This window comes from Acanthopagrus latus, chromosome 13 (assembly GCF_904848185.1).
Source record: "Acanthopagrus latus isolate v.2019 chromosome 13, fAcaLat1.1, whole genome shotgun sequence".
In the NCBI taxonomy this organism is placed as follows: Eukaryota; Metazoa; Chordata; class Actinopteri; order Spariformes; family Sparidae; genus Acanthopagrus; species Acanthopagrus latus.
The window spans coordinates 17,957,185-17,975,147 of NC_051051.1; the positions used below are offsets into that span (position 1 = coordinate 17,957,185).

Below are 17,963 nucleotides of genomic sequence, written 5' to 3' on the forward strand. Positions count from 1 at the left end.
GGGAGATCGGCCATATCATATGGCCTGCCATAGAGACTGCCATGATGCCATAGAGACTGCCATGATATACTGTACGTGTTCTTTACAAGTGTATGAAACATTTGATCACTGACTGATGAAATCAAACAGCTGCTAAATGTTGGGAGGTAATAAACACTTTTGCCACAGCAGCAGACAGGCTGATTTGTCCCTGATCTGGGGCTTGTTGTCAATTAGCTCCAAAAATCTTCAGAGACAGCAAAATCAGGGCTTAAATCTTGTAGTGCAAACTTGGCATAAGACATTTGTATTTAAGTTTCTTAGGTACCTGTTTTAAAAAATGGAATGAATGGCAGAGATATAAGCAAGAAAATGTGTGTGTGCCTGGAAAAAAAGTACCCTGACAGGACAATTCCAAACTATACAAATCTATGGTACAATATATTAAAATGCTAGAATTAGCAAAGGTATAAGACACTCAATAACACTTGGTGATAAGCACAATCTTATTGTGCGGACTGTCAACAAGCAAACTGTAATCCAATTATCTTTATCTTTTTACAGCCTATAACATCTTATATTGGTTGTTTGTAGGTCACTAAACATTATTGTAAACAGACAGATCAAGAAGATTTGAATATAGAATATGCTACAAATGGCTGTGTCTACCTGTGAACGTTTTCCATGGCTGCTACCTCAGCGAGGGCTGCCAAGCTGAAGAAAGCAGGTAGCTCTTGTGGTACGGCACTCTTCTGTGCCTCTTCTGCTCTGGGATTACTGTAGCACCCTTTATCATTGCATAAATTCAGTTGGGATAATGGCTTCTTATCCTGTTCCTGGTTTAGGTCCCTAGTTTTGTCCTCTAAAAAAACAAAAAACAACAAAAAACATGGACGATTAGAAATGATTATAGCAGAGCATTCCATTTGTATTTCCTTTTAGATCTATCAAACAAGAACATAAAATGTTAGCACTTTCACTAAAATACAACATTTGAAGAGACAAGACATCAGTGTCTGACATGCCAGAAAAACTACTTCATTATAGTAACTTGTTATGTTATGTACTATTCAGATGTACCAGTGTGCAACATACTTATAACCTTCCAGTTGCAGCAACTGGACGAGAACTGGTGAGATGAGACAACGTAATGCTTTTATGGTTCTTGTGCATCTGGTGGTTGCATGGCTCTAATGATGAGGTGCGCTCTCAGACAATGGAAGAAGGGAGTTTTCAAACCTGGGGGGTCTGTGGCAACCAGTCGCCGCCTACTGGACATTAGAGTTGGTGAACTTTCCTTGCTTTACCAGGCAAGGAGGCTGCATGTTGGGCTTTAGTCTACACGCAGGCCGCTCTATTGTAAGAGCCATGTGGAAGGTCTCAACAGTATCGTCTGGAAAAATATATTTATCGTGGCTGCAATGCTAACTTCTGTTCTTATGTTATTGAGAATTCCCATAATGAGTTAGCATCGAGCAAAAAAAAACACTACCACGTTATAACTTGATAACTTGATTGTACAAATATGACAAGTTGCACATTATAATTTATGATATTATATCTCATTTACAATATTTAATTAAGTTCTACTTCATGCTTGGCTTGAGACAGGTAAGATTTTGCTGTTTTTGAGCACGGTGGATGATACTGTGATCAGTATGTATACGGTAAAAGGGATTTTGAAATGCATGTTGCTGTACAGAGGAACGAATCAGTCCTCCTCCCTCTGTAGCTAGTGTCATTTCTCATTGATCAGCTGGAGGCACTAGGAATACAAGCACAACTACTGACATTCCTATCTGTCTACATGGAGTTTACATTCGATAGTGATTAATAATCAATAAAAATGATGACAACAACTCAGTTTGACTGTATATGAGCATAATGCTCTATTTAACTGGAAGAGGAACACACATTGATTGATTTAATGTGAACTGGTGCTTGATAGTGCTGTCGTACCGTGATCATTAGGGTTAGTAATGAGACAGACACAGGTAGATTTTTTTTAATTCAGTACTTGCTTACTGATCAATCATTAATCACTCACCCTCAACAGGAGACACACTGCCATCAGCTGTGCGCACCAAGTGTGTGATCTTGGTCTTCCTAGCCTTCCTCTTCTGGCTACCAACTAGCATCTCCATATTAGTGGTGCACTGGACATCTGGGAACATTATGGCAACGGGGGCACATGATTTGGCTTTTGAAGCTGAATCCAGCATGCTGGAATCATTCTGTACCACTGTGGTGGAGAAAAGATTCATTATAGATTTTAATGATTCGATCTTAAGGCTTCATTCATTTGTTCAGGTTCATTGTGCTTTTACCAGATGAAAATGTATTGTTTCAGTGCAAGCTGAAACATGTACATGTAGTACATAAATTACAGTATAGAGTGCATTGTTTTCAATCAAACCAATCTATCAATATTAAATACTATATATACACATTTAGAAAGACATACATTTAAACATCCCTGCCTTATAACGTACAGATATCAACATCTTAGTTCACCTTTGTCAATTGCACCTGGTTTCTCCTTTTTGTGTTTGTGCTTCCTAACAATCTTGTGGAATGAAGGCTTTTTCTGAGATGGAGATGGCCCTGATATAGCAAAAAAACAAAGAAAAAAGAGCATGGAAATGCTATGTCATGGAATCCAAATATTTTTGCTTCAATAAAGAGAAAACTGGTCCTCAACACAAGTGTGAAAAACATGATTTACAAATAGGTACAGAGTGGGCCATGGATGAGATGAGGGATATTAAAAAACGGCCATTGTGTTTATTGTTAAGTCTTTAAATTTGTTCTTACCTTTTCCAGCTTTGGAGACGTCCTCTTGGACAGTGGAGCTGTCTGTCTTCTTCTTCTTTGTGACAGTGGTGCCCTTCTTGTCAAATGTCAGTGGGCTATACTGTGGCAAGCTGTTAAACTTCCTCTCAAACTCCTCCTCCAGTTTCCCTAGTCTGATAAGTAAATTTCAGAGTTTACATAGCTGAGCATGTAACCAATAGCATATTCCCATATATCATATCATACAGCATGTTAGTAACCAAATTCCCATTGCAGCCATTTTCGACCAATATCATGCTCAGAATAGGAAGTGCAAAAGCGCTTATCAATAGGATACTATGTGTGTATTCCAGGTTGACATTCATATATCATTTCATCACTTCCTGACTGAACAACAACTGAAAATACAACATATAGTGAAAATCCAGAAGGATAATGGGCTGCACTTCAAGGTTAAATAACAAATTTGATTAGCTTTAAGCCATTATTAGAGCGAACATAGCCATTGAACTACTTCCTAGCTAATATAGTATTGTGTTTGACAATATGATGGAGTAAATTAGCTAATGCTGATATATCAGCGCACATGTTTGACACATTTATCTAAGGCTGGAAATAAAACGCACTGGACGTAACATAAATCAAGCCCATAATGTAACTTTTAATTTTGAACTGGCTCTTCAGCCGACCTCAGAAATGTTTTGGTTAAGTCAGTGACATTTCATGACCTTATGCTTACTGGAACATATATTTCATCGCTGAGAGCAAACAAAGCCCGCACAGCGAGGTCGTGATTATTAACTGTTTTGGCACCTCGGTGGTGGAACAAACTCCCAACCAATGTCAGGACGACAGAATCACTCTCCATCTTCCGCAAAAGACTCAAGACTCACTTGTTCAGACATCACCTTGACCCCGCATAGCATCACTCGCCCTCTTTGTAATGTTCACACATCAAAGAAAATTTCTTGCAAGCCCTTTAGAAGTGATTCTTTTTGTGGCAAGACTATGCCTATTTAGTAACATAACATTACTCCTCATTACAAGCTTGATTACATCGAATGCGTCTTACTTCCAGTTTAAATACATCTTCAGGACAAAATGTGTGTTGAGATCTCAGAATTAATTTAAGCCTTTTCATATTATACAACACTATCAAATGGTAAAATTAGCAAGAATATAGTTAAATGCTGATAAATGCTCACAGTAGATAATAGGTTATCAAATATGTTGTTTTACCAACTATGGCCCGATATCCCTCAAGATTTTCACTGTCCATTGTTCCTACAGTTGCTTATCGATTAGGAAGCTGTGAAATGGTAACATTTGGACAGATATCCTGTGTTTGCACCACTTGCTTCCCACCCTGAGCATGCGTCAGAAAAAATAGCCACAGTGCAAATATGATCTGTATATATAGATATATATGATTTAACACACTACCAGGGTTTAGCCTAACCCTAACCCTTCCATACAATAAGGTATATAGAGAACATGAAACAAAAGAACCAACCAAAGTGATGTGACTAAAAATGACTCTTTATTAATTATTATCTTTTATTATATAATTAACTGGATTGGAATGATTGTACTACATTGTACTACATTCTTCAAAGACAGGTAGAGTGAAACAGAGTGAAATGAGGACCTGAAATAACTCACCCCTGTGAAGATTCGTCTTTGGACCTGGCCTTTTTCCACTTCTTGGGGTTATTAGGTCCCATTTGAGCAACTGCCCAGCTGTCATCACTCCAGTTTGCATCATGATCAGAAGCACGGAAAGCACCTCTTTTACCTGCACATGTACAGACCAATGAGAAAATATCATTATCAACACTGGTGTTCAAACAAATATGCATTTACATAAATAAATAGACTAGATCATGTATTTATTAATACGTTTTACCTCGGTCAATATTGGCTCTCAGTGAGGTCAGCATTCCCTCAGAAACAAGGGTTTTATACAAGGCGCCTTTACAGCTTCGCTCTGACTTCCTGGAGCCGCGGTTCTCTGCGTTGGGCACACAGCTCCCTTTACCTGACCTCTCCCTGTCCTTGTCCACCTCTTTGAGCTTAGCACATGAGGGGCTGGGGCTGCTGGGGGAGTGATGTGGCTCTGACAAACTGCACTCAAGGTCTGTGCTTTCTATATTTGCTTCTTCTGCTTTTGTCTTGGGACTTTCAGTCACCTCTTCCTTCATCTCCATCTCAGAGGAACTACACGGCCTACACTGCCCACTGTCATCCTCTATCTCCTTCCCTTTTTCTTTCACAAAGGTCCTGACTTTGGGCTTACTCTTTTTTTTGGGCACACCAGAGTCTCCAACAATAAGACCGCTTTGGATCTTCTTTTGGGGCTTCTCTTCTGTGTCTTTCCAGGCCCCTTTGGCCACTGCCTCAATTGTACTGAAGATACTGTCCATGTTTGTTTCTTCATGGTTGAACTTCTTGATGATCTTTGCTGAGCAAGGGATCTCATCAGGATCATTTGACCTGGCCACCTCTTTTTTCTTGCTTTTGTTTTTGACACGTGTATTTTGGCTGCTGAGTTGTGAGGGAATGGCATCAGTGGAGGTAGAGGTGACAGAGGAGAGCAAAGGTAAGAGGGTTGATGAGGGTGAAGAGGGATGACATTCGTCATTGTCTGCTTTTTCCTCCTTGATCTCTAGCTTGACAGAAGTTGGCTGGAAAGAAGCTGAAGAGGAGTTGTCTTCAGGCTGAGATTCCACTGTGTCCATTTTTCCAGCTTCAGATGCTAAGCACATCTTAGAAACACAACAGATAAAACTCACTATTAAACAAACAGATATTACAACAACTGACATTTATAATAATGTACCTCTACATTTACATTATATAGATTTTTCTAAACTGATAATATTGTTTTCATATCTTTTTCCTAATAATCTTGGTACAACTAAACGCTTTATTTTCTTCTATTGATAACAGTATACTTGCTTTACAAACCCTTTACAAATCTTTATATTTTCTGAGCAGATATTTAAATAAACTATATGGATGTTTTATTATGATTAATGACTGTGTTATGTGACATGGAATAAGATTTATGCCTCTGACTAACAGACAAAGTTTTAATCCATGAATGTCTGTCACAGTGAATTGTTAATTGAACTACAGTTAACACAATCCTGGACAAATAAGTAAAGGAAGAAAATGTCATAATTACATGGGAAGCCAATGTTCAACCAACTTTGTATCACGACAATATTGGTAGCCCTTGTGTGAAATGGGCTGTAGGATTAAGCTAAACTAAAGAACAGAACATACACAAAATGTAAATGTTATTTACCATGAATTTTGTATCTATGTGTATCTCGACATTAACATGCACATTTGCATGTGAGGAACAGCTGATTAACTCCACTGATTATTTAAAACTCCTGAGTCACTTCCTTTGGAGAGCTTATAACTACAGCTTTTAGTTTTGCTGATTAAATGTGCCACAATATTTGTTACAGTGATATGAGTGCACCCATGGAAATGTTTAAAACAACTGAAAGGATCTGATATTTCTTCAAATGTCACACTACAGCCGGGCTTATTGTCGGGTCAGGCCTCTATGTCATGAGCAGTTCATGGGCAGAGTGCAGACCACTAAATTCAAATGTCAAAATGTCCAGCTCTTTTCTGACATTTCAGCATTTGTTAACTAATTTCAACCTCCAGCTTTATCATCTCTTGCTTTCTAAAGCTATTGAAGTTGACCTTGAACAACAAAGCATATAATGCATTTGCTGATATTAAAGGCAATTAATTTCACATTTCTTCTTATTTATTAATTATTTCAGAATGTGTAAATACAATTTTCTAGATGATTCTGAATTTTGTTTTGAATGCTGGAAGCAACCTATATTGTTCTACCTTTGGATTTGTTTATCATTGTCCAGTGTTTTTAGACCTTAATTCCTTCCCTCTTTTCTAAACAGATAGTCAATTAAAACATCAAAATGTTCAGCTCATTTAGGAATGGTGCACTATTATTCAGATTTTTGATATCTTTTGAAGTTACCAAAATATTCAACATTTTCAGCGAAAAATGTCCCCATTAAAATGAATGGCAAATGTCCAAAAAAAATGTTTTCATTTTTTCAAGCATTTTCAAAACTCAACTACTAAATAATACTTACAGCTAGACACTCCTTTCAAAGTTGGGGATATTCTACATCTTATTTACATTTTGTCTACATTTTAGCTATCATCCAATTTTCAAGTCACATAAAAAAACTCTTTAAATATTCAACTTGCTTTTAACCTTATTTATAATGGAAGTTAATAAGAGGTCCCTTCTAAACATTTAATAAACGTAAACATGCACGCACAAGTTGCGCACCCACAATTGCCCTCATCCCACTATTATGACTCTTCATACTCTTCAGATGCAACTTAAAATATGTTTAAGCCACCAATTCAGTTTTGCATCAGCTTTTCTGCTTGCAAGCTCTTCAGAACTTGTCTTCTCTAGTTATTATTTGAATACTGAAAAAATGTTTTGCATTTTTCAACTCCTCATGCTTTCAGTGACAGAGACAATTCAAATATCAAATCATTCAGACCTTTTAGGAATGATATGCTTGTATTCAAATGTGTTATGCCTACTGTATTTTTTTCAAAGCATGAAGCTTTTCTCAACAAAATATTGCTACATTGAATAAATAGGAGGCACATGATGACATGGCTGGCAGTTTAAATCCTATAATCCTCTATTACTTCACCCCTTATATATTACTACTACTTGTAGTAACACTGCTACTTACAACTACTGCTTATCATGTAACCACTACTGTTACTACTACTAGTACTACTGCTGGTGCTAACAAAACCACTAGTACTAATGCTGTTACAACTACTGCTAAACTAGTGCTAAACTAGTGTTACTAAATCTGCTACAGCCTTTAACTTCTATAACTTTCACAAGAATGAATATAAACATATTTGGTGGAGCTGTGCAGCACTATTAGCAGTGGAGCAGCCATTTTACCCCCGCCTTACCTCAGCAAGCTGGAAGAGAGCGGACTGTCTACATGGTTTTCCTTCAGGTACTGGCGAGAGAGATGACTGTGAAAACACATTAATATGCTTTGTCATCTGTATTTTTGTAAAATCGAGCTGCTTCATTTTCTGCAGATGATTATTTTACAGCAATATTTAATTCCTTCAGCAAATGTCACCCTGCTTATTGTTTGTTGTAGCAAACAGTAAACCTCAGGCCTGTGTCACGAAGCGAGTTCAGTTTAGTCTGGTTCTCTAGAGGTCACCTGTTGTGGGTTACCAAAGTGAGTACTTTGTCTCAAAAACAATTATGATGTGATGCACTGTTTGCTGCCAAAGCACAGATGAGAAAAAGAGAAGTAGCTAAGCCCTGATAATGTCCATCTGACTGAAATGCTATATTTAAAATCATGGGAGCTAATTGACAGTCAGTGGAGTATTTTTATGTGACAACCCCTCCACCTAGACACCAAGTGTCTCTGGGATTTGTGTCTCAAATCAGATCTGAAAGACATTCACACTATTATTTGCAGGTGATCAGATCAGATTTTCATGTTCAGACAACACCAACATAGCTGCATGGGTTGCTATGGTTACAAAGTAAGCATCAGTACTTCTGTATGCTGGTGATGTGTCTTTCCAACACAGAAGCATGATCAATCATCTTGTTCTCCGAACATATTGTCAAGTCCCGATTCAGACAGTTTATTTGACTCCACAGATGATTCCCTGTGTTGTCTTCCATACCACTTTGATCACAGCAGCCTTGATTCTGCTCAGCCGCACTGACACACTTCCGTCTCTTCGGATTTGACATTGCTGTTGCGACTGTTGCTGCAGTGATCAAATACAAGTGTAGAAGAATGGTTGCTGTCAGGACAAAAGATACTTTGTGTGATCAATACCGACATAATTGCCATTACATAGTTACTTATTGTGGGAAAATGTACTTTCTTTTGTCAAAAGCTCTTTTGTGCAATCAGAGCAGACACATGTCCCAGGTTAACACCAAAATAAGCATGTATATGATTTATTTTTGAATGCAGGCAAACTGGCAAAAAAGGCAATGTTATTTCAACAAGCCTTAAACAATACCATTCTAAATTAGATACACCATTTTTTTCTCTCAGCTCCATCGCCAACTAACAATATTTGATCGCTGCTTGTCCTTAATTTCAGCATGTCATAGCAATGCGCTTGATGGTGCAAAAAAAAAATCATCTCTACCTAGGTGTTTTGTCCAGTATAAAAGAGAAATTCTGGATGAACAAAGCAATTTGACTAGCTCCATGACACAAAAACCTGAGTACAGCTCAAAACTCAAAAAGATGGAAAATCCATTAATCTCACTTAGTTGTATAGGCCCCCTCTTGTATTGTTGTTGTTGTTTCGTCTACTATATAAAAGGCTTATAGGGCAGCTTTGTTTGTATGTCAGCATCGTTGTTGAGTTGTTGAAAAGCTGTCAGTGTATATTAACAATACTGTCATGAATCAAAGTGACAATCACAAAGTTTGCAGATACAGACTTGGAATATAAATAACTCAGAAATGATAAAAAGCACATCAATCAAGAATAGAAATTCAGTCATACCTCTGCCAGTGGGGAGGGGGCAGACTTAACCCCGGTTTCAATAATGTCAGCCACTCTGTTCGCTATTGTCCCAGACAACATCTGTAGATTAAAAGAGGATGAGAAAAATCAAGTCAGTTCTGGTGAAAAACATTAAATAAAAAACAGTGGAAGCAGGCAATTACCATTCAGCTATAAATGTTGGGGAAACCAAAGCGCACACACTGAAATGACTCATTATACAGAATGGCAGATTTCAGAATTATATTATAAGACTTTCATTTTAGAAGTGTTTGAGCATAGTTGATATTATTCTAATAACCTGCATAGTAACTAGTAACTAAAGCTGTCATTTCATTAAATAGAAAAGTGTTTCAATTAAAATATACAGGGAATAGGGGTAGAATAATCATGGTTATAGAACACACCTCTTGCTCATCCCCTGGAAAGGACCTCACTTCGCTGAGTGTGTCAGGTAAACTAGGTTTAGTGCTGGAGGGGATCTAGAGAGGACAACATTGTTTTTACTTAGTCTGTTATATAAAGTAAATAAAAACAATTCAAATTCAAAAGCATAATTTAAAACTACAGGGATAAAACTAACATCAGTGATAAGCCTTTGAGGCCCTCTATTGGAGTATTGCTGCATTACATGGTTGCCTTCATTCAGTACGTTTACATTGCACAGCTTTGTCGGATTACAGCCATAGTTCAACTATGCTACTCAGTCAGACAACTGCAAATGTCCGAGTATACATACCGGTGAGAAAATCAAATTATTGGCTGAAGCATATCATACCCCGGTACGATAGGTGGCGCTGTACCCATTTTAACTAGTGGTAATAGAACCACCTCCGGCTGACCTCTTTACCTCACCAACAAATTCTGTCTTGACATTCGAGAAAGATGGCATACAAAAAGCGAGACAAAGCTATATCTTTGTACATTTTGTATATGATTTACATGATAATTACACAAACTAGATGCACAATGGCACTCTTGCTTGCGGTGATTTCGGAGGAAAGACACCGCTGTCCTTCTACTTAAGGCTCACGGCCCGAGGAAAAAAAATCTGTGCAGACTGCAAAATCTGAATTCAATCTGTTGGAACGTATACATGCAGGAGTAATGCGACAATCAATTGAATAATCTAGGTGCTTTAATCTGACTATGAGAAATCCGATCCAGTCCGATTTTAGTCAGACTAAGGTGTATACATGCATCTTAAAAATCCGATCATAGTCAGACTAACCAAGTATTTGTTTTTTTTGAGAGTCATGTAAACGCACTGACTGATGGGGTACAACAGTAACATACCTCTCTGTTTGTGAGAGCATGTTCCCCAGCTAACAGGAGCATGCTAAGGCCTCCCATCTTTGTAGGATCTGATAAAGAATGACAGCAGTTTAAAAAACAATCCTACAATTTGTGACGTTGTTACCGAACTGAAAATCATTTGTCATACACACCTGCCATAGCAAAGTTTAACTGTGGCATGCTGTCAGTTTTGGGCACTTTTCTGGCAGACGTGGAATCCTTGGTTGAGTTGGAAGAGAGGGACCAAACCTTTTTGCGGGGGTTGCTGACTGGCTGACAGGAAGGGCTCTTAACTGGTTTGCTGGTGGTGGGACACCACTTGTAGCCCGGGTTTGCCTTCATAAAGGCGTCCTTGTACTGAAAGAAGATCCAGAATCAGTTTGGTTACAAGCAAGTCCTTAAAGCCCCTTGTTTCAAATCATACAATCTAAATTAAAGTATTTCTATATAAAATGAAACACTGATGACAAAATGAGGAACAATCTGAATTACATTTGGGGAAATTGTACATCCTTGATTATTATTTATCAGTCAAAAATAAATGCACGACACATATTATGGTGTCTATTATATTGGGAGTTCATGCACATTTTTAATTTTGCATCATCACTAACAGGTGCAGTGTGTGTGATTATAATGTTTTGCATCTATCAATGTGATGCATTGCATTGTGAATTGAACACACCCTGAAGGTTTTTTTTAAACTACGTGTGGGTTGCTGCTTGATTTTGACATACATTGTGAAAGTTCTTATGAATTTCAGCATGAAATACATTTTTTTTGGATCTTGTCTTGGATCCTAAACTCTACCCCACTGAACATGCAAAATAGAAGTATCTTGACTAGTGGTCTCAGATTTTTGGACACTACTGTATTCAAGAATCCAAGAATGGAAATGAGAGACTTAAATGGGTGCTTACAATGTTTTGCTGATAAATTATCCAATAAGATTCTGTGAAGAGCAGTTACATATTCCTGCCTCATTCATAGTACTTTCTGCAACCTGTTTACAAGTTCACATGCACCCCTAGCAATAGAGAAGCATTTTCAGGTTAGTATTGACAGATATTATTCTGAAACGGTGCTAAATACTTCCAAGTTTCCAAAAAGACCTGTGTACACTTGAACTAGGTCTTAGTTGGAATGCATATTACCAAAAAGGCCCCAAAATATTATCCACCATTGTTATTTTCTCATGGCCTGTATTTTGGGGCCAGCTTTTATATGTTTGTGTTTACCATGCCGTGATTTGACTTTAATTTGACTACTGGATTTTGTTTGTGGAAAGATGTGGTCAGAGTTTTCTCAATAAAACAGTAGTACTGTGAAGCAGAGCGTCCACTCTTGTTTTGGCTTTTCTTCACTGATATATGATATCAAACGGGAATAGCTCTTTGACTCAAAGCAATGTTTAAAAGCTTTTCACAAACAATAATTAAAGAATTGAAAACAATGTATCAATCTGACACATCACTTTGACATGACTGTGCTAGAAATAAATTTGTATGGCTAAAAAGTCACAGAGCAGTCACACCTCCTTGGCCATGTCAGTGTATTTCTGCTTTTCTTTGGGCTCCAGCACAGCCCACCAGTCAGCCAAGATCTTAGTGGCCCCACGGTTGTCCAGGCGAGGGTGTTCCTGCCGCACTAGAGAACGGTGGCGTTTGCAGAAGAGGAGGAAGGCATTCATTGGCCGCCGTGCCCGCTGTTCATTTGAGTCCTCCTCCACTTCTGTTGTTCCACACTGCAACTGTGACCCCTGCTCCTGGCCACACAGCATCGGCTGCTAATAACAAATTAATAAACCATTAGATGCAATACTTTGCCATGTTTTCTGTCCCATTCATGTGATCTCATCTAAAAGATAGCCATGCCATTAAAATACTTACCTTCTCCAGCTCCTCTTCATCCTCTTCTTCTTCCTCCTCAGAGAAATCCAAAGCCTTCTTGGAGAGAAGTGGGTGCCACTGCAAGCATTTGCGTTTGGGACGCTTGCCAGTGACCTCCCCTGCAACAGGTGGGTCCTTACCCCTTCCTCCACCCTTCATGGTACTACCGCACCTAAAATAAAATGAAATGATTTATACACAGCATGAGACCACATCCACAAAAAACAAATACAGTGAAAACCTGCATCCCAAAGCAGAGATACCAGCTACCAAATTAGTAAGTGTTGTATGTTTGTTATCAGAGATGTGATGATGTAACACATGTGCCCTCAATCTTATCAACAGATTCGCACAGCAGCTCCTATTTCAAGATTTTCACTGTTTAGCTTGCTTGATGGTCACAAACAGATAAAGTCTGCTTAATTTTTGCTCCTTCAGTCATCCATCTCTAAGGAAAATAACAGAACACAACTTTTTAGTCAGGTGACTGGATTTTCATAATGTATATGGTATACATGTTTAGACTTTTAAAATAAACACAATTAAACCAGCAATAATGGTTAAACAGAAACACATTTCATTGATCAAATTTCATTTTACAGTATCTTAACATTTGAGAAAGTCTGCACTATGGTAAACCCTCTACTATATACACAAATATTTAACATTAACGGGTAACTTAATTTTTACACATGAAGGTGTGTTTATGTGATACACGCAAAACATGTTATATTTTTGTTATATTGTTTATTGATATTAACATTATTTAAAATCTTGATTTTTCAGTATTTGTAAAAACAAAACACTTAAGTATTTAGCCTCAGAACGAAAATGATTCTTTCCACAATCTATGTGAGAGAAAGCCTTATTTTATGAGAGAAGAGAAGAACGGAACTAATGGGCACAGGTGGTGTTGCGCCCAGGTTCCTTACAGCGAGGGTATCCACCTCTTCCCCAAAGGAAAATTGGGAAGAGAAAAGCATTGGTTCATGTTTTCATTCCGCTGACCTTTCACCTGTGTTTTTCAGGTTAGTATACAGTGAAAACCACCAAAAATAACTCCTGAAGTGAAAATAAATGTGGAGCGAGTGTATTGAGTTTTGTTGACTGTCACAGCCTCCTCTGATAATTTAAACATTGTGGCTCAAATGGGTTGGAGGAAGTAACATACTCAAACGCCGCACACAATGTCCACAACCAAGCAAGCTTTATTGTATACTTTGTGGAAAGAAAACCCAAGAACAAACCAAAAGGGGGCTGGGGACCCCGGCCAAAAAGAACAAAAAGAATAGGAAGATGTTGGACCAGCCACACAGTGAGCCGTCACTCCCGCACCTCCCCCTAAACTACCTAAATTATATTTAGACCTAAAACAAAAGAGATGAAAAAACTGAGCTACTGGTGATCTCCAAACCTAAAAGGAATGCAATAAAGTTGACAAACATCCCAGCAGCTAAAGTGCAAAGGGGTTGAAGAGAGAACCCTCCTCACAGGTGTGCTGCTGCCATCCGTGTGTGATCCTTCCCCCCTGTCTCTGCACTCCTGGCCCTTACAACACCTCCGCCCACTTCCCCTCAGGTGTGCCCAGACAGAGAGGGAGGAGCGCTACCTGAGAGAGAGAGAGAGAGAGAGAGAGAGAGAGAGAGAGAGAGACGCACTCCAGAAACATGTAACACTGAATGCTTCATTGTTTAGCTTAAAAAGTGTAAATTACTCCCACATCACTGTGGTTGATGTCGGCGCATACAATGTTTACATTTGTTATTAACAAGATAAAAGATAGATTAAACACACTTTGAATATGACTGTGTAAATTGTTAACCATTTTGTACATTGTTAACCATTATATTTGACACAGTAGCAATGCTGCTGGAAAGCAATTGGACAAAAGGATAATGTTCATTTAACAGTGTGGTGAAACACATTTATAGTTAAAGCTGCGAGCAGCGTTGAATGGGCCCTCGCAGTCCACGCACCTTGCTGCCATCAGGGCTTCTACATGCAGCGCCTTGCGATGAAGAAGCTGTTCCTTTATAATTTGGTGGCCTGCTCCCGCTGGTATTAAGTAATGTATGCTGAAGTCAGAAAAAGTGTGTGTACTACTGCATGATTCCCCGGACAAAGACTGAGTTGATGGTCCGCTTCTCAAGCTGGCTGAAGAAAATGTCCACAGGAGGCATAATGCAATGAAACAGTTTCAGGAAGAAGCTGAAAGTATCATAGCACAGTAGCCACAAAACCCTCGAGATTCCCGCTCAGTGGAAGGCTAAAACTCCCCTTCAAAACACTGGATGATGTCACATTTGTGCTCAAACACAGTGTTCACAACACAAAGATGGAACCTCCATCTTACTGTGCTTGCTCTTGGGAGTCTGTGTGCCACCACTCTATCAATCACACTGGTTCTCTCGGGAGATCTTGAAAAAAATCCAGAGAATCCAGCCAGATCAGAGAAGAACTGTTTAACTAATGGGGTGTGTTGCATGATGAAAGCTAAAAAGTAAGAGGGCTGAAAGAGCTTTAAAAGGTGAACAGTTTCGAAAAAAAAATGTCATGGTTATCGCCAAAATATTTATATATTAAGTAACAGGAGACATTGGTGAAATCTGTAATGTCATTTTTTACTTCTGGAGAGTGAAAAATGATGGCGGCAGAGCGAGAGACAAAACAAGTACTGTCTGCTCTCCACCAGAAACCTAGGTTCTGGTGAGCAGAAGGTCACCAGTTCAAATCCTGGCTCCCCTGGGTGGAACTGAGCTACATGTCGAAGTATCCTTGAACCCCAAAGTTGCTCCTGATGTGCAGATGCCATCAGTAAGGGTCCTGTGATGAGCTGGCAACTCATCCAGGGTGTACCCTGGCCTATGCCCATTGTGTGAACTGGATTTGGCCCCAGTAAGCCCTTCAGCCCCTTAGGGGGAAACGGCAACATCCCACGACCCTCACGGATAAGCGGAAAGACAACGCAACAAAACTAAATTTTCTATTACAAGACTTTTGATAACTTTTTTGTCAGGAGGGTCCACAGATGCTGTGTGCCAAGTTTCGTGCAAATCGGTGAAATCACCAGGGAGGAAAAAAACGGTAGGTGGAAAGGGGCGTGGCCTATACCACAAGACTCAGCACAATTCACTGAACACGTGAATATAAGGTTTTTGAATGTGCAACAAAGTTTATGGGAGTTATTAGCCAAAACGGACTTTCCTTAATAACAGCACCACCTAGTGGTGGAAATTCAGGGCGACAATAGATTAAAACATTTTTCGCCAGGTGTGACTTATATTCCAAGTTTGGGTATGTTCAGGCAGTGAAAAATGCAATCATTTTGTCCAAAGGAAAAAAAAAAGAATCCTTTGAAAAACAATAGGGTCCTTGCAGGTTCCCCGCTCAGGCCCTAAAAATTAAAAAAGGACACTCATTCACAAGGGATTGTTTCACATATATGTTTTATGTTTTTGAGATCTTGTAATAAAAGAGGAAAATCAGGAATAGAAAAGCACTGGTTAGTGTCTTCAATCCTCTGAACTTTCACCTATGTTTTTCAGGAAACTGAACGACAATGAACTAAAAATAATTTGTTGCTGAGGTACGTAACATTTCGAGACGCATAATATTTACAGGTGTTGGGAGTACTACTACTAATGTGAACGGTAGTACAAAGCCTTTTATGCAGGGCTCCATACTAACTTTTCACATTGGTTGCACAGTACACAAGTGCACAACTTGGGTGCAGTAAATAGTAATAATACACAATACATTTAAATTTAGTTTCTTAAAGCTGAGGTTGGTAAATTGGAAATAACTTCAAGCTCAGGCTAGTTTTTGAAAGTATCCAACCAGTAAACCCCACCCCTGCACTCAGGCATCTCTCCAAGGCCACTCCCCCCAAACCATGAATGCAACTGCCTAATACCATTGACGGAGTCCCGAGTCCTCATGAGCAGTGGTGTACCGGTGCATTATTTCTATCCCAACATCTAACTACAAGTAGCTACTTAATGTCTCATTCACCTGTAATTAAACACTGAAGATCATCATATTGAACTTAACCCTTTAAGCGCCAAAGTCGCAAATTTGCGACACAGCACTGTACCCAACAAAACAGCTGTTTTCTCCTAACGGGGGGTTACATGTCGTTCATACTCCTCACCACTAGCTAGCAGACATCTCTTACTTAGACCTTAGCTCATAAAAACGTCATGCTTCAATGCAAAATGTTCGAGGAAGTCCCATGCAAACTGTTGGATGAGAGACCGGAGACAGCGCGCAACGGAGCTATTCTGCTGAAGCGGCAATGGTGGATTTAGAAGTTATTGAGACGAAGTAAACGACAATAGCAAGCAAATAGTTGACACGTAGGGAAGTGATTGAGCTCCCATTCGCTGATTCTGATTCTGAAATGGAAAATCTAACTTTGGGAGATGACGGTCGGGCGATTAGTAAGCTTGCTAGTCGCGGTGCGTCTTTGTATAGCAATGGCGCTGCCGCGCAGAGCGAGGAACATGCATAAGCACAAACATACGACCCTTTGCCCAACATAGGTGGGAATGGAAATGATACACGAACTCGTATCAGTAGGGGAGTGAATGGATGTGGTAAAAGTAGCGGTGGTGGTGAGAACAGCGCTGGGACCAGCGTTAGCATTCACTCTTTCTACCGTGACGATCACGTAGCATCCATCCGCGGCAGTGGTGCAGCTGTGCAACACAGCAGTGTTCACGAAGCACAGAGCACACACGAGTCCAGCTCTTCTCACAACACTAGACGGGATAGCAGGGGGAGACGTGGGCTAAGTGTCCATAGAAGGGCTGATGAGTTTCGTAGGGGAAACAGGGGAAGGCAGAACAGGGCTGGACATGATGATGATGATGATGATGATGGTAATGGTGGATGGGCTTACTTGAGAGATGAGGAAGTATATCAGGAATGGATAAAGCTCTCTGATGAGCAAATTGGATATTGTGGTGACAGAGCTATAGTTCTTATTCTCTCTGTGCCTTGCCATGACAGGCTCCACATTCTACAAATACTGCAAACTTTTATCTGGTAGATGGGCACAGATAAGGCCTCTGCAGCTAAAAGATGCCTACTGTTATATAATAATAATAATAATAATAATAATAATAATAATAATAATAATGATAATAGTAACAATGAAGAGAAGAGAAGAGAAAACAAGAAAAGGGAAAGAAAAAAAGACAAGAAAAAGAAAAAGTGTCCTGGGGGGGTTGTGGTGGGTAAAAAAAAGAAAACGCATACTGTTTACATGAGTTTTGTGGTGTAGTAATAGTTCTAGTTTACAACTGTTGGCTTAGAATTTACTTTTTCCCTGTTCACTTGATGTGTGGACAACATAACAAATGGATGGAGGGGATGAATATGATGAAATGAGTTCAACTCTCT

General features: G+C 39.2%; 1 protein-coding gene across 14 annotated transcripts in view; it reads right to left on the reverse strand.

Annotated features, from left to right (window-relative positions):
• Positions 1–17,963, reverse strand: part of LOC119031168 (HMG box transcription factor BBX) — a 54,597-nt gene that overhangs the window by 16,454 nt on the left and 20,180 nt on the right. For 4 of the 14 annotated variants that reach the window (XM_037119441.1, XM_037119440.1, XM_037119443.1 and 1 more), the window contains 14 exons: positions 12,561–12,732; positions 12,206–12,457; positions 10,824–11,028; positions 10,672–10,739; positions 9,783–9,857; positions 9,376–9,456; positions 8,530–8,616; positions 7,783–7,848; positions 4,679–5,537; positions 4,435–4,567; positions 2,794–2,945; positions 2,494–2,583; positions 2,027–2,221; positions 649–841 (listed from right to left, as the gene is read on the reverse strand). In XM_037119441.1, the coding sequence (XP_036975336.1) occupies positions 649–841; positions 2,027–2,221; positions 2,494–2,583; positions 2,794–2,945; positions 4,435–4,567; positions 4,679–5,537; positions 7,783–7,848; positions 8,530–8,616; positions 9,376–9,456; positions 9,783–9,857; positions 10,672–10,739; positions 10,824–11,028; positions 12,206–12,457; positions 12,561–12,719 (2,615 nt within the window). In that variant the 5' untranslated portion in view covers positions 12,720–12,732. Of the gene's footprint in view, positions 1–648; positions 842–2,026; positions 2,222–2,493; positions 2,584–2,793; positions 2,946–4,434; positions 4,568–4,678; positions 5,538–7,782; positions 7,849–8,529; positions 8,617–9,375; positions 9,457–9,782; positions 9,858–10,671; positions 10,740–10,823; positions 11,029–12,205; positions 12,458–12,560; positions 12,733–14,051; positions 14,170–14,536; positions 14,664–17,963 lie in introns of those variants that run through there. The other 10 variants (XR_005078540.1, XM_037119436.1, XM_037119435.1 and 7 more) reach the window with 8 other exon arrangements.